The 17,506-nt window shown below is 37.6% G+C and overlaps 2 protein-coding genes across 3 annotated transcripts in view; one reads left to right on the forward strand and one right to left on the reverse strand.

The window, feature by feature from the left end:
* LOC121431807 (stress-activated protein kinase JNK-like) overlaps positions 1–5,735 on the reverse strand; it is a 64,214-nt gene extending 58,479 nt beyond the window's left edge. The window contains exon 1 of one of the 2 annotated variants that reach the window (XM_041629521.1): positions 5,606–5,735. The gene's annotated coding sequence lies outside the window, so the exon portion shown is untranslated. The remainder of the gene's footprint in view (positions 1–5,605) is intronic. The other variant, XM_041629522.1, reaches the window with a different exon arrangement.
* Positions 5,736–8,514: 2,779 nt separating this feature from the next.
* LOC121431555 (bifunctional heparan sulfate N-deacetylase/N-sulfotransferase 2-like) overlaps positions 8,515–17,506 on the forward strand; it is a 66,994-nt gene continuing 58,002 nt past the window's right edge. Inside the window, exons 1-2 of the mRNA XM_041629071.1 lie at positions 8,515–8,602; positions 12,815–14,306. Coding sequence (XP_041485005.1) covers positions 13,197–14,306 — 1,110 coding nt within the window. The 5' untranslated portion in view covers positions 8,515–8,602; positions 12,815–13,196. The remainder of the gene's footprint in view (positions 8,603–12,814; positions 14,307–17,506) is intronic.

Genomic DNA, 17,506 nt, shown 5'->3' on the forward strand with positions numbered 1-17,506 from the left:
AAAATAGTGCGGATTATTTTCGGAGTTTATGAACGCAATATTTATTGAATTATCCGCATTATTCTTAGGCGGCTAATTGGAGGATAGGTTTATGAAAGGGGTATGAATGCGAAGATAACATTAAAAAATGCAACGTCACTGAATCACTGAGAAGTCTCACAACCTAAACAAATCTTTGTTCACTATTAAATGTTTTGAAAGCATGTTCTATTATGCAAATAAATGACTACTTAACATGTTTTCAAGAGAATATGAGCAGAGGACTTTTTCGCTACCTCGTGTATACATCATGTGTACAAGGATGAAGGCTTGCATTGTACATTAAACCAGGGAATTGTTTTGTTAGTGAGAACCTGAAGTAACAGGTCATTCCTTTTCCATTATATAGGCCTACATCACATGTCGGCCTACATGTAGGCTATGACCTTGCATGAACAACATAGACTCACACATTGTGCATGTTCACCTTGGCCTACTTTCTATGGAAAACATGATATTACATGTACATCATTTAATTTGATATAACAAACCTACATACAGTTATGTATTTACATACATGTACTGTATATTTAGATCTCAGTAGGTACACCTAGTGGCACACATGATTTTTGTAGGGCATATTGAAGGAATGAATGTTTACATATATATGTACATTACATGTAAGTACATTACATGTAAATGCAAACCAGTACCGATCAAGGGAATAAAATCCAATGATTTTATGTAAGACTTTCTATACACTGCATTAATTAGGTAAAACAATACATACAAAATATAATACTACAGTATATACAAATTATACATTATATACCTGTGATACTGTACCTGTAGGCCTGCTTCTACAATGCATACATAAATGCAGTTGTATGAATAAGATCATACATGTAGTTATTGAAACATGTCAACAAGCTCTCATCAATGTTAACATAGCCAAAAATTGTATTGGTATTGCACATAAGCCTACATGTACAGTATCTATCCAGTATAATTTACACAGGACATACAATTATTAGGCCTCTATCTGTATTATGTTCTTGCCCATGTCTTGTTGTTTTTTCTGATTCTTCTATACAAATTTTTCTGATAGATCAAAAGCTAATTTTCATATTTCCCTTTAATCCTCCAACCAATAAATCATGTCATGAATAGATAATGTATAAAACATGAAGGAGTTCTTATCCAGGGAACATACATGTACATCAAACACACCCCTTCACTGCTAGGATGGGGGCAGGGCAGGCAGGGTACGGACACACACACACACACACAGGATACACAATCATGTAAGGCACAGAGCATAATGTGTACATGGCTGAAAGGATGTCAAAATCCCCCTTTCACCACTGACAACTGCATATCTCTACCGGCACCGACCAAACTGCATAATTTATGCCAAGTGCGTGGTAGCAGGACCAGGGCAATTATGATAATCGCCGGCTCTGGCGGTGGCCTAAGCAGGGCATTGGCGAGGTGTGTGGAATAAGATAATGGGGACCTACTTTCAATTGTGGGGTAATTTAGAAGGGATGAGAACTCTATTAAAGACTGCTTCCAATATCTCCTGTGGCAATGTTTAATCCCATGAATTGAATTAAATGAAGTTAATGATCTGAACAGATTTTGTCAATAATTTGTAGATAGGGGGATTTCACATCGGATGCAGAAGAACACTTTGAAGAACATAGAAAATGTATAATCAATTCCCTTTCTGACAATGAGCAACCAAAAGTCTTTGTCAAAAATTGGTGAATCAAAACGGCAGTTTCGTCCTGGACTCTAGACAAACGACATATTTGCAATTATTAAAGGTCAAGTCCACCTCAGAAAAAATGTTAATTTGAATCAATAGAGAAAAATCAGACAAGCACAATGCTGAAAATTTCATCAAATCGGATGTAAAATAAGAAAGTTATGACATTTCAAAGTTTCGCTTATTTTTAACAAAATAGTTACAATATGAACGAGCCAGTTACATCCAAATGAGAGAGTCGATGATGTCACTCACTCACTATTTCTTTTGTTTTTTATTGTTTGAATTATACAATATTTCAAACTTTACGAATTTGAAGATTACATGTAGGACCTTCTTGCCTGAAGCACAAAATGTTTAATTAATGGAATTCCACGTGTTCAGGGAGGAATGAAACTTCATTTCACATGACAATGACGAGAAAATAAAAATATTTCATATTTCATATAATAAAATACAAAAGAAATAGTGAGTGATGTCATCAGTTCCTCATTTGCATACCAACCGAGATTTGCATATAACTGTTTTGTGAAATGAAGCGAAACTTTAAAATGCCATAACTTTGTTATTTTACATCAGATCTTGATGAAATTTTTAGTGTTATGCTTGTTGAATTTTTATCTTTTTATTCAAATCAAGCTTTTGTTGGGGTGGACTTGTCCTTAGTTTAATCAACTCTGAAACTAAAGAGGAACTGCCGTTCCGATTCACCAATATCCGACAAAGACATCCAAGCCGGTGTTTGTCATTTGAATTCGCTCTGCATAGCAGTGCGAAAACTGAGCAAATACATGTAGTACAAATTATAGGCTGTGTTTAATCAACACATTTTTATGATTTGGGTACAATCATGGGTTGTAATAATCATAATATAGGATTTGTATAGCGCACACGTATCCACCTTGCTAGGTGCTCAAGGCGCTCCTATATTACCCCGGCTAAGCTAGTCTACCGACTCTGGTGCCCACAGCTTCTTAAGGAATTACCTCCTGCCGGTACCCATTTACCTCACCTGGGTTGAGTGCAGCAGTGTGGATAAATTTCTTGCTGAAGGAAAACACGCCATGGCAAGGATTCAAAACCATGACCCTATGTTTGAAAGGCGAGAGTCAGAACCACTAGACCACCATGCGCCCACTAAAATGTATTGTAACATGTATTTTCTTTTTAAATCCATTGTTCAGGTCACATTTTATCATTGGAAACTGGGAAGAGGCAAAGGTAAATTACTGTTGAAAGAAATAAGAAAATCTGTCAAATTACATGTATATCAAACAAGTGAAAGTTAACTATCGGTAGTATCCTTAATTGTTTTTCAACCCTTGTACAAATACTCAAGGAATGTTTTTAAGGAAAAAAAATAAAAATCCTCTTCATAAGAAACAAGCACAGAAGATATTAAAAGAAATTGGGTCTTTATGAGCAAGTGGGATTTACTGATTTCAGTTTAACTGTTTATGTGTTTAAGAATCCCTTCGTGTAAAGTCGTGGATGCATATTAAAAGTGCCAGTTCTAGGAAAACTCCTCATTTAAGTGTGAGTTCAATCTTTTTTCAATGCCTTAAAAGTTCCAGTAAAATATAATTGCCTTGAGCAACATGCATTGTATACATTTTTTTTTCGTAAAATTTTGAACAATAAAGTGATGCTTAAAAGATGTCAAAAGGGTGTAATAATATAGATCTTCCATTTGGCATGTATTTTTCCATTCTAATTTGTGTGTGAGGGAGTGTTTCTGTTGCTCTTTTTCTCTGTAAATATCTGTATTTTATTCTTATTATGTACAGTATGTTCCTTCACTGTTTACATCTCATTCATTGTAGGGCCCCACTCCCAAGCTCTGCTTTTAGGGGTCCTCGAAAACCTCTCATATAATTATGTTATCTATCCTTTTGTATCTGTTCATTGATTTGTACTTATACATGTATATTTATTTTTAATAATTTGAACTTGAAGCAAGCTTGTGCAAATTATGGATGCAAGATTTTTGGCGCAATATAAGGCAAGCCTTCCGCGCTCCCTCATTGGCACTCCACATGAACAGATATCTCCAAAACAAGGGCCAAGCTTTAAAGTGGGGCTTAGCAGCTTCTGGGGGACATTTTGAGCGAAACAAAATGTCTAGAGAATTGATATCGAGTTCTAAAAAGGGAGTCATCAAACTGGCAAATCTTTGTAACACAATATACATGTACATGCGTGTCCTCACCCCCACCCTAGGAATTGAGATACCAAGATAAAGCCAATGTTCACGATAATTGCGAATCATAACAATCTTGTTAAAGTTCTAATTTTGGATTATTTGCCAGATCTGGGGCCCGTTGCAGAAAGATTTGCAATCAAACGCAACTCTAAAATTCACGCGCACCTTGATTTTCAACCAATCAACATCGCCCATTTTGGACTTGCGATTGATTTTTTGACTTAACGCAACTCTTTCTGCAACAGGCCCCTGGGCCCTATTGCATAAAATTACTCTTATATCTTTGCCACCCAATGGTAAGTACATGTAGTAAAGTGTAAAACATGGTACAGTAACATTGCTTAACGGCCAATAAATATCAAGGATTTAATGGAAGTTAGGATAGCAAAGTTACCATAACAGTAACTTATGCAAAGGGGCTCTAACAAAAATGGTACATGTAGGTTGAAAACCTGGGTTATTACACATGAAGGGCTTAATTTGACTTGTGTCATTGGCCATGGGCTTAGATATAACATCATGAATATATAATAGTCATGATAGTATAATTTTCATTTTAAGTAAGTCTTTTTATATAAGAGTGGCACTGCCCTAAAATATATTGAAATTTAATGATACAATGCAGTGGCACACACAGAGTCACACACATGCAATGGATTCATCTCACACAGCAAACAATACATGTACATGTAGTACATCATCATCATCTGATACGGGATAAAGGCGCAAGCCTCAACTCCCAGCTGAGAACGACTAAAAGTTACTTCATGAGCTTGCATGAGAAGCTCAAAGTGTTTACACTCCACTCCACTTCACTACCCCTAGTATGCACCACCTACCCAAACCTCAAGGTACAAAACTTGCTCAGATAATCGAGTGGCCAAGGTGGGGAAAAATGCATATTTATTGTAAAAAAAATATATGTTGGAACGGCATCAACAAGAATAAAAGCTTAATTTCTTACTTTACACCCTGATTTCGCTCCATATCCATCCTCCGCCCGGTTAGCCTCAAAATTGGTGATTTAAACCCAACCAACACGTATAAATAATTCGCTGCCGATTCAAAACATCAAATGTGGAGTGGAGCCTGCACGAACATCACTTAAGTTGAGGTAGACAAGTAATGATGTTTGGCATCATCATCATAATTTTTTTTAAAGTCCTAGTCATGTCAACACAGTGCCACTCATCATCAACAACACGTCATAAACATATGATTAAAAACTTAGTTTAATATAAAAAGGACCAATTTATTATCAATTGAAAAACTTGGGAGAAATGAGCGATTAGTGTCTCAACTCTCATGCTAATTAATGCACATTTTTATATGGGTATTAATACAATCATTGCCATGATGACCATGTGTTGGTAATCACAACTAGATCATGTTATATTTATAATAATTTACAAATTCACTATCAGCTGAGCTGGATCTGGACAGAGCAATCGCCCATAGTCACAGACTACATCATACATGAATGAGACGCGCTGCACTGCGCCTGTACCGAGAAGTCTGTGTGTGATTTCTGATGTGCAGCTGCAGCTGTCCAGCTCCTTTTGCAAACACAAATTGATAAAAAATCGTTTGAAAAATGTAATTTCTCGTACTCCTTATATCTAATATCACTTCGATAAATGCAAATAACTCACTCGTATACTGTTCATCAATGTAACATCGTTAGAGAAGACTTGGATCACTCTCCTGAGGAAAATCTCTGTGTTTTTTCGGCTTGCCCTTTTCTCATCGGAAGATCGTATACATAAAATTATGTTGTTCTAAATGGGCAATTGACGTCATTGCGATTTCGCATAGTCCACTGTTTTGGACGTTTTCCGTCATTGACATGCATGCATGGGGTAGCGGAGAGAGAAACATCAGCGAATTTTGATTGAGTTCGTCAAAAGAGAACGCTATACCATAATAAAGTTTTACATCGTTGATGAATTTACATGTACTTATTATAATAACTCGCCCTCTTTTTATGGGGGAATTCAGTTTGGTGTAATGTTTATAAAGAACTGATAGCCAACAGCTATTGGAAGACGATACTTGGATGTTGATTAACACTGCTGGAAGAAATAATAATAATAATAGCCAATTTTTATAAAGCGCTTTTCCCAGAATGGCCCGAAGCGCGTTACAGCATATTATTAGAAAGAAGAAGTAGAAGAAGAAGAAGAAGAAGAAGACTAAAAAGAGGAAGACTGAAAAGAAGAAGAAGACTGAAAAGAAAAAGAAGACTCACAGAAGAAGACTGAAAAGGAGAAGATGAAGGAGAATTAGAAGAACTAGGATGAGAAAAGAAGAAAGTAATGACTAAAGCAAATTTTTTGTCACTGCATGTGCAGGGGCCGCGGAAGTGATGGGGCTGCTGGGGGGCTTCAGCCCCCCCCCCCTTTCCATAACCGTGTACAAAAACGTAAAATTTACCATAGGATTGTGATTTTTTGCATGGTAATCCCCCTCCCCCACCCCCCACTCTGAAAACCATTCCGCGGCCCCTGCTGACTATCCCTTTCAGACTGCGGCTTTATAAGAACAAAGTTATTTGTCAAGTACCCGGCCGTGTGTCAGAATTTACGTCCGCTGTCTGCGCTGCGTCTTCTCCAAATTATGACGTCACAATACATGTCTGGGTAGCTAAGCGCATATGTCTAAAAATAGACCAGACGCGACGCGGTTCGTGCGGATACGCTGCGCATAAAAGGTGTCAACGAACTTTTCAATGTTTACATTTTTACATGACGTAACAATGTCAAGCGAGATCGTTACAATTGCGTTACTAGTATTCGGCTTTTATACAATGTGCCCGGGAAAAATAAACAAATAAGTGACCGTGATGCTCTATGTTAAAAAAAATTGCAGCTAATTGTACTTATTCATCAATTTTTTTTAAATCGTTGTTCAATTTGCTAACACAACTAGTTTATAACCAATTCCTAATTGATAACTTTATATCTTGTATAGCAGTTTGTAGAAGTTTAATAAATATTGGACGAATATGATCAAAATACAATCTTCATTTTTCTCTCACATTTCCTTCTTTATTTCCTCTCCTTTCCTTTTCTTTGCATTCCCATGAAACACTCACTATCCTTTACTTCATAAAGAAAACATTTGATGTAAACGTACCCTACCATATACCTAGATCAAAATACTTTGGCGTCGCACCTGGTGGTTGAAACGAATAGAACATAAATTTGTCTATGTATAAAGTTTTCCACATCGGATCAGTGTTGGCTTTACATTCTTTATCCTGTATGTGTATGTCACATCTTCATCAAGCTATATGATTTAGTTTTATTTGTGTATATGAGCAACAAGCTATAAAAATGTAAGCTGCATGAGTCTTATTTATTATTACTATTATTTTTAATAGAAGAAATTATAATATCACGTGCCTTGCTTTTCAAAGTGAACTCATAGAGGGGCACTTGGAAAGCAAATGGAATCACGCCCTCTATCAAGAATCAACTAACTTTTGAGATTCTTTTAATATATATTTTTTTAAATTCAATTTATAAAATCAAACAAAAAATAAAATTTAAAGGTATTGTGTGTCAGTATCTGGTCGACAGTCACAAATCTAAACTTTTAAAGGACTATATTAGGCGGGATTGAAATTCAAAATTGAAATCTTGCAATATTGCTCCGAGCTCCCTTTCAAGAATGACCGACGTACCCTAGCTTGCTTCCGTACGGGCTGTGAATGGGGGGGGGGGGGCTGTTTCAATTCCATGCAGGAGCAAGCGGCTTCGGTCCATGGCTATATTTGGTTTGGGTTGACTGCCCATTTCATCTAATTTCTATTGTCACTCATTATCATGGTTTATCATGAGGCAGTCATGGGCCATTTTCCCATTTTCATTGTTTTATGATGGCAACATATCAGGCCCAAAGAACAATGTAATATATATATATATAATGTAAAGAATAAATCAATTATTAAATAAAATACACCCTTATCATCTAGACATGGGGGAATAAAGAGTACTACCAATTAAGTCAATGCTATATGCGATTGTCAAGCTTCTAATATGTAACTAAACCGACTGAAGGTATCTAGAAATTCATGAAACAAAAATAGCCAAACTTATTCATTGCATTTTAAAGTGGACATGATATGAATAAATAATGATACATTATAAAACTGAACAGATAAATGAAAGAAACAACAACAACAACAAATGCAAAACAAGATAACTAAATGAAAAGACAAGATGAAGGCATTGGGGCATGGCACAGAATAAATAAAAATGCCATTTACTTCCCTAGCCGCTTTGGAAGTCGACAATTTCTTCATCTGTAATCTTGTAAGCAAGGGAAGAACAGTTCCGTTAAATCAAACAATGTTTTACCATGGAGACAGACATCTATGTATGTACGTTTGTATGTTTTTTTTTAAACATAACAAACAGTGGTGGTAGATGATGAAGGGAAAATGGGACGGAGATGTCTCTACGGTACACACGTACGTCGAGCTAGTACATGTAGCATATGCGTAGAGGACATGTAGCTAGCTTTGTGCGCGTTTGTCTACCGTAAATCTACACCTCCACGGACGCAGATCGGTCAATCCAAGAAAAAGATTATGCGGCAAGTTCTAGCTTAAAGTCGAGAAAACAGCAGTTAGATATCAAAAAGTGGTGAGTTTTTAATGCTTTCTAGCCTCCCTTATATTAACTTTGTAATTTCATTCTAATTATATTCAACTTTCTCCTCACAAAATGCGAGCTTCATTAGATGATCCATATGCATTAGCCGCTGACTTGGAGAGCGGTTTTGCTCCCATCTATGTACGGGTAACTTACGGCGCATACATGTCTGTATTTGAGGACGTGGCCATGCCATGGGCAGGCTGATACTGATAGTGATATACAATACCGAATATACAATAATGATATACAATGTAGCTCACTTTGTAGGACATTGAGTTTTACCCTTGGTGTTTTAGTGTGTCAGGTTGTGTGGATGTTGGCAGGTTCTGAGGTTGGCATCAGTAATCTTAGCAGATTTACAGGTATGGTCAGTTCCCCCATGTCTGCCATGTCTGCGCGGTCTCCCAAGTCTGCGCACCCACGTATCTGCGATATTCTAGTAAAAGAAGATACGCAACGAACACGAAATTTACACATGCAATACATAGACAGGTATTCATTAAAAAATCCGACTCAAAATGGTGGAAAAATAATGAATTCAGGGCATTTCATGTGACAGCCTCAAAATGCAGCCTTTCTCATCAAAATCCCCGAATCGTGTGCAAAGTGAATGAGTGCGCAGACATGGGGTACCATTTTTTTCAATTTGAAAATGACTGCCCGAGGTTTTTTCCAAGAAAATCATATATTTCTTTCACATTTTTATGAGATATTTGGTACACTAACTCATTATGATGTAAGGAACATTATCAACTGAAAGATTTTGTGAAATAAGAAGAAATTCATGTTAAATCTTAACTCAAATTGTTAGGTGCGCAGACTTGGGGCCCACCTAGTCTTGAGGACGCAATGATGATGATTTTTTTAGATATGTCATATATTTCTTCATCATTGACGTCTTGACACTCTCCATAGTGCCTTCAGCGAACGACCAAAACACAGATGGATTCCCCCAAAAAATCCATCCTTTTAAACCGAAGTCAAGCGCATTCATTTAATTTTATTCTTACACCTTCCTACGCCTAATGCGTAGGAAGGTTTTAAATATTACTATTTAAAAATGTAAAAAAATGAAGATTTCTTACCTAACTGATGCCGCGTAGACCCCTCGTTCCACATGTAAACAACGGAAATACAATAGCGTCGACCCTTGAACCGCTTATGTATGACGTACTTCCGGAAAGCAATGCCGTCTTAACGAACAATTTAGAGATAAAAAATCTTATTTAACAAATATTAAAATTTATTTTGTGATCATAAATAATTTATATATATTGATATGAATTATTTATGATCACGAAATAAATTCTAATATTTGTTAAATAAGATTTTTTATCTCTAAATTGTTCGTTAAGACGGCATTGTATTTCCGTTGTTTACATGTGGAACGAGGGGTCTACGCGGCATCAGTTAGGTAAGAAATCTTCATTTTTTTACATTTTTAAATAGTAATATTTAAAACCTTCCTACGCATTAGGCGTAGGAAGGTGTAAGAATTAATAAAATTAAATGAATGCGCTTGACTTCGGTTTAAAAGGATGGATTTTTTTGGGAATCCATCTTTGTTTTGGTCGTTCGCTGAAGGCACTATGGAGAGAGTGTCAAGACGTCAATGATGAAGAAATATATGACATATCTAAAAAAATCATCATCATTGCGTCCTCAAGACTAGGGCCCACCATCATACATCCGATTCCAAATTGACATGAGTCGTGTGAATGATTAGCTTGGCCAGTTCTCGATCCTCTTGACTTGTCTCCTGACTCGAACTACACAAACTGTCATGACTGTAGGCCCGACTCATTACCTTTATTTTGAAATTGCTAATAATAAACAGGCATTTAGATCTAAAGTATATGGTTAACTGGCAGGGTGAAAAAAACAAAAACCTTTACCAAAATAGTAGACCAAAAGCTTCAGTCTCTGTTTTTTTGGTTGTTCCGCTGAGCTGAACTGCATTGGCTCCACTCACCAATACATAGACTGAAGATTTGTTGGCCCGTATGTACAGATGCAGTAGCGTTAGATCTAACATTCGGTGGAAACCAGCTTTTCGGATCGTTTTTTAACATAAAATGTCACATTATAAAAAAGAAATTACATCTACATGTAAATTTGCGAAAAATATATAAAATTCAGAAATACATGTATCATACCTTAGACCGCAGTTACCCCTAATTCCTTTCAAATGATGATCAAAACATGGTCATCTTCGATCCTTTCATTGGTCAACGTACGTTGCCTTCTTTGATGACGTCATCATCCTTACGTATTTACCAGTCACTAAATATCACTGTTTGTGCCGCTGCTTTGCACTTGTAGATCTACATTGTATGTGCATGTGTTCGGAACTTGTCGCTTGCATTGATTGGCCAGGATATCAAAAATTCTAATTGGAAACCTTGATAAAAGCACATCTCGTTGAACGTAGAGGGCAGCAACACACGGCTGCCATTTTTCCCTCTCCAGCAGAATTTTTTTTTAAAATTAGGAATAAATCAGCTGTAACGGTCTTCCATATTTTCTTGGAATATGTACATAGTATCAAAAGAAAGATTCGAGTCTAATGAAAATAGTGGGCCTTCGTTCCAGATAATATAATGTCATTTAGAATTAAAAAAATAAAAATCTACACAAAACCCGGTCTCCCGAATTGGTGGACCTGATTACACATGCAGGCTCGCACTAAACACTACCGTCTGTGAATGCGGATGATAGTAAAACGTCAGAAATTGTTAAATCCCCAGAAATGATCGTTCTTTCTGTCTACCAAAATAGTTGCTAAAATGTCATTTTTGCATCTTATTACAAATCTTAGAAATGGACATCTACATGTGTTTTCCATATTCCTCGAAATTTGTTGATTTATATGTCTTCGTTTGATTCAACATTTCAGACATTTTTTTTACAAACCAGGACAGTTAATCACCAATCAACACATTAAACACTTTAGGCAATATTACTAACAAAATGAAAGTCCCAATTTCAAAATTTTTCCTTAAAAATGCAGAATCTGTATCTGTGTCATATTTTCAGAGCAAGCTTTGAATAAATGCTAAATGCGGGGCTCCTGGCTGAAAGCCAGATTTCGAAACAGGGTCAACAAAAAAGTTCTAGAACTAAACTAAAGAAATCTGTGGTTTTGTTCTGAGTTCACAAGCATTCTCTCAAATGTAGGATCGCATTGCAATAATCAGGTGCACAAAGAAGAGACTCAGGGATGAATCAGTTGTACATTTAAACTTATCACTTTACTTAAAGTCTTCAAATCTCAGTCAAGTTTTTTTACTCCAATTAGCCTCCGTCTTCACATACAAATTTCACATACAAGGTTCCAATACAAAGTTATGGTACTACAATACTCAGTAGCAAGGGTCCTCTCGATGACACATCCTGAAAGCCTACTCCCCACATGCCCCCCATGAATCCTCATTCAAAATCCCAGTCCTCAGATTCAGCCAACCAATGAGTTTTCCTATTACTAGTAATGCTCAAATGTAGCCAACCAAAAAGTTATCCCATTCAATCATTGAACACATGGCCTGGTGCATGCATTCAATACAGGCTGATCTGGTGTTCGAATTTTTATAAACAGAGTCTGAATGAAAGAATATGCGAAGGACCTGACTGGGGAGCATTTCATGAAAGAACCTTTCAGACATTTTATCTGACAAGCACTGTTTTATCTGACAGTTACTATGGTAACAGTGCCTCTCAGCCAATCATAATCATTGTTGGACGAAAATGTTGATGAAGTGCTCCAATCATATCACTACAGTGTCTTCAGAATGAAAAATAAAGAAAACCAATCCACTGAAAAAAGCGAGGTCGGCATTGCATTTGCACAGAAATCAAGTCGATGGCAGGGGGTCTGAACATTGTGTGTGAGGGAATGGCCACTGCAACTTCCGGGTTGACTTTCGCATGCTTGGCTGTTGAATCGTGTTTGGAAAACATGGCAATACATTTCAAGATTTTATGAAATATTGAGATGAATTGAAAATAAACACTGTAGTTAAAATTACAGAAATATTCAACAAACATTAATGCAATTTTTTTTGGGTAAAATTTTAGAATGAAAAATATTGCAGAAAAACTAATATGTCGAAGTTCGGGCATGTTGCTCTGTTTGTAGTTTATTTATTCGCATTTATGTCAATGATCTATAAGTTACAATCTTTATTTCATTATTTTTTTCAGGTAATGATTTGGACAGTTCTTTAAGATGGGAAATACTGCAGTGGACTGCCTTGATTAGAAATCATCTAACCTAACCTAAACAACCATGTGAAGCTGTTTCTGAGCAGAGAAGAAGTGCAATGTGGGAATCTGATGAAGATGGAGGCACTTCTGATTAAAGATTACTTTATGAGATTAAAGAGCACCTGGAGAGTTAGTAAGCTGTAATCTGCGATAGCTATTAAAAAAAACTTATGAAGGCAAAGGCTGAGTAAACCTTTGAATTCAATTCAGAGATTTAATACCAGACAATGAATTCATATAAACTCTCGATAACCAGCAAGTGCGTTTAGAAGGGCACATAGCATTTCTTCCGTGATTGATTCAGAAAATTACGGCAACCATGATCTGCAGCAGTGTCAAGTTGGCAGTGCGCCGCTGTTTCATCCCAGGTCGGGCACGTCGGTGCTTCATGGTCATTCTTGCGGTCAGTTTGACCTCTCTGTGGATGCTCACCATGCAGGTCATCCAAGTGCGGCCTCAGACCAATCTACCGGATGTGCAGTCTAGAGGACTGCCAGACGCTTCTATATCAAGGACTAAGTCGCCTAAATCCAGCGGGCATCGTTTAGCAAATGGAGCACACGGTGGATCACCAATGGACAGTCCTCCGGAGTTTGAGGAGGAAGGAACTAAATTACACCAGCGGCTTTTAAAAGGAGAGCCAGTTTATCAAATGGCAGAGAGACATATCAAAGACACAGAAGGGTTGGTACTAGTTTTCCTCGAGGCATCAGACTCTGGACGAAGCCTCGTAAATATTCTGCTTTCGCACAGGTTCAATGTGAAAGTCGCTTTGGTGCATGATAGTGTATGGCCTTCGTTTAACCACGATGAGAAGGGCATATTTAGTGTTATCATTTTTGAGAGCCTGAGATCCTATGGGCATCTAAGCAGCGTCAAGACGAAGGTTCTTCAAGAGTACTGCAGAGCATTTAATGTTGGTATTATTATATTTACACAGCCAGAGGTGACAAGTGATTTTGCCCAAGTCAGAAACTTTCCCTTGTATATTGAACAACATGCGAGGTTAAAAAACCCTATTGTCAACCAGAGCAGCAATGTTCCTCGCATCATAAGGTCCAACCTAAGATTCTTTGGTAATCTTCCAGGTGACCAGTGGACCACCTTCAGAACAAACCACTCAACATACGTTCCTGTGATGGAAGCACACTTAGCAGTACCACCCCAAGTAGTTACCAACCCTGAGGAGAGAGCGAGACTGAGTAATAAGATATGCGTTGTGTATGACAGGGGATGGATGGATGGAATTAAGAGGATATTCTTTGGTTACTCTTCAAACCACTTCTTGCACATGATGCTTTTGTTGGACAGCGTAGCTCATTTGACTTCTGGGAAACTCCAGACTGATCTGGATCGGTACATTCTCATCGACATTGATGACATCTTTGTTGGGAAGACTGGCATTCGTCTCAAAGTTTCAGATGTTGAGGTAAGAAGTCATTCAATTTAATGTAAGTTATTGTAATCATTTACCTACTACTGAAAATGTAGGCACTGTAATTGATCACTAAAAGTCTTCCAATAGCTATTACTGTACTAACATGGTTGCTATTTTGTTGCATGTACATGTACACTATCCCCTCTACTAAGCCCTCTACTACTATACTATCTCTACTTCCACTTGCACATCTACAACCTGCAATTCCTGCATTTCCACATACTTGTACCATTTACTTCCCTATGTGCTTTTACCTTTTTACAATCAGAAACTGAAATTGAATACTGAATACCTCAACTACCACTCCTGAACACATACACTGTACATGGCTATGCCACATTGTTTGTACCTACATGTACAGTGTTTGTGCAGGTATTACAGTTACTTCTACAGACGTGTACTTCATGCACTGCTATTACACTGTAATGATACTGGTCTCTGCCCTCACATGTATGATATCACGTATGTACTGTGGTGCTTAAAAGTCTGTGAACCCCACCAGATGATAAACATATTTAAAAGTTCAAGTTCTGCCATGTTAGAGATATTTGATTTTAAAGGTGCTAAATATTACTTTCAATTAAAGTGATTGGTTAACATTGGTTTGACTTTTTAAAAATCTGAGCTGGAAGGTCACACTTGTCACCTGTGTCTGTGATATGTTACAAAAATGAAGCCCAGAAAAAATTGCGTTCAAAAATAATTATTTAGTACTTCAAAAATTGAAATATAAAGTGACCGGAAACACCATCTTAATTTCATTCCATACACTTATGTGTACTATTTAGGCGTCTATAAGACGCCTATTTACAAAATCGGGGTTTGCCTTGTAGTTTTAGCTTTTCTTTCTCAATAATGGTTGTTTTCAGGGTTTATTAGTTCTAATACATGCAATTGTACACATGTTTCATCTTGGTTTGAGATTTTTTTTAATTGGATGCTAACAAAGTTAAACAATACCTTTAAGTTGGTTTCTCTGGGCTCATCCAACTTTGTAGTGTTGTTGCCTTCATGTACATTCAACATTCGGCACGAACGAGTACATTTTGTGATGGGGTTTGCTAACTTTCTGGCACCGCTGTATACTGTGTAGGAATAGTTCAGCTTAAAAAGAGCATCGTATACTAATATTAGAACAAAATATTTGTGTGTGTACATGTATGTTTGGCTACAGTTTAACTTGGAGTTACTGTGGCCGAGTGGTCTAATGCAAAGACTGGATACATGAAATTCTAGGGTTCGATACCCTGCCAAGGCACTTACATGTACATTTTCTATAACCTGCTGAGCAAGGCATATTAGTTATTACCTACACCTCTTCTGGATATTTACCTCAAAGGTCAGTCCCAGATGTAAATAATCATCTGATTGGTACGCATACATGTAGATGTGTAAAAATGCAAAACACATTCTAGATCTTTATATTGTAATCTCCAAAGTACTTCATTTTGCACCTATTTGACTCAGTTGACATCAGATCTAGGATCACTTGTAAAGTTTCTAAAACTTTGGCATTGTCATATCTGAAAGGATGAGGAAGGTGATATGATTCACATTCGCTGAATGACGAGAGGATTACACACAGTGAAAGGAAATATTCCTATTGTGCGAGACAGAGTCCAAAGGAAAAGGAAGGGGACATATGAAACTTTCTAGATGTTCTATGTGAAAGGAAGTTATCAAGTGAAGGTCTAGAGCGGGAATGGGGGTGAGGCAGGTACATTCTACTTTGCAAAGGGCTGAGAAATTTAAAATTGAATAGAATACTAGTAGAGAAATTTCAGCTCTTATGTACATGTACATGTACGTGAACAATATTGTCTGTGTTGCCGTTTCAGATTCAATATTTCATGCTGAAAATCTATATCCACACGTATGACAGTCTCTATTATTTCATTCAAAGATACAAAATGTGTGTACTCTGATATCATATAGCCTTGTGTCTAGGAGGAAATTGTAATACCTGTTGTAGACATGTACTGTACTTGAGTGAGAAAGGAAAATAGGCCTACTTCAGGATGAAAGAGAGGGAGAAAAGGATTACCAACATGATAAAGAACAATTGAAATATAATATATATAATGTAGTATGATTTGATAGAATGCACAAGCTGAAGTAAACAAAATATGGCTAGTAGATGTGTTATGCCCTTCAGCTAACAATATGAACCACTTTGATTAATTTGGATGAACTTTTGGTAAAACATACATATTGTTTGGCTAGATTTTGTTTTGCGTGAAAAAGAAATCTTGAAACTTGTCTCTTCTGATGAAGAAACTTCAAAAGTCCATGGGCATGGAATATATCAATGTGCCAAAGGTGTGATGTACATGTTGTACATGATGTAGCACTCATTATTTTCAGTCATTCATACCGTGTTTACACAGTGACACGGCTCGGGGGTTCGACACACGAGCCGTGCTCAACACGGCAATTTTATGCTGTGTAAACGCGATCAGTGTGATCCGCGAGCCGTGTCGAACACGGCTTTTTTGATCTGCCAAAATCGCAGGTTTCAACCCGCGAGCCGAGTCAGACTCGGCAATTTTTCGTGTGTAAACAGAAAGCCGTGTCGAACTCTCTTGACCAGGTCACTACGCGCACTTTCACTTTTGGCATTGTTGTTGTTCGCACGGACAAGATTCGATTCCGGCGGTGAATTTCCCGCGTTTAATTTGCGACGTCATAATTCTTCTTCCGTTCGTGAGCCGTGTTGAACTCGCCTTTTTATATGTACGTATAAACGCGATCTCTGATCCCTTCTTCGCAGTGTTCAACTCGGCTCGCGGATTCAACACGCGAGCCGAGTCAATGTGTACATGTAAGGGACGGCGTCCAAACTATCATGGCCGGGATCCTGCAGGATCCCGCTGGCGCCGATCTAGATACGCGCTTGTCTGGAAAATCAGCCCGCTGCGGGATCCTGATCACATCGCGCGCGCTTAAAATTGCCTTGAAGTGTTTTTCGTCGCGACGCTGCCCGCCGCAAGGCGGTACGCCCCAGGATCCCGAATCTTGGATTTTACCGTCCGCGCGAGCTGGCCTATTACTTTTGCACATGTGTGCTGCACTGTTGATAAACTGAATGCAATATGCATGCAACCATACACGGTCTGCCTCTTAAAAGTTATGGCTGTGTTGCCTGGTCATGTTGGTTTTAGCGAAAAATTGCTAGCTCCGACGAGTCCGAG

This window comes from Lytechinus variegatus, chromosome 18, assembly GCF_018143015.1.
Source record: "Lytechinus variegatus isolate NC3 chromosome 18, Lvar_3.0, whole genome shotgun sequence".
Taxonomy (NCBI): Eukaryota; Metazoa; Echinodermata; class Echinoidea; order Temnopleuroida; family Toxopneustidae; genus Lytechinus; species Lytechinus variegatus.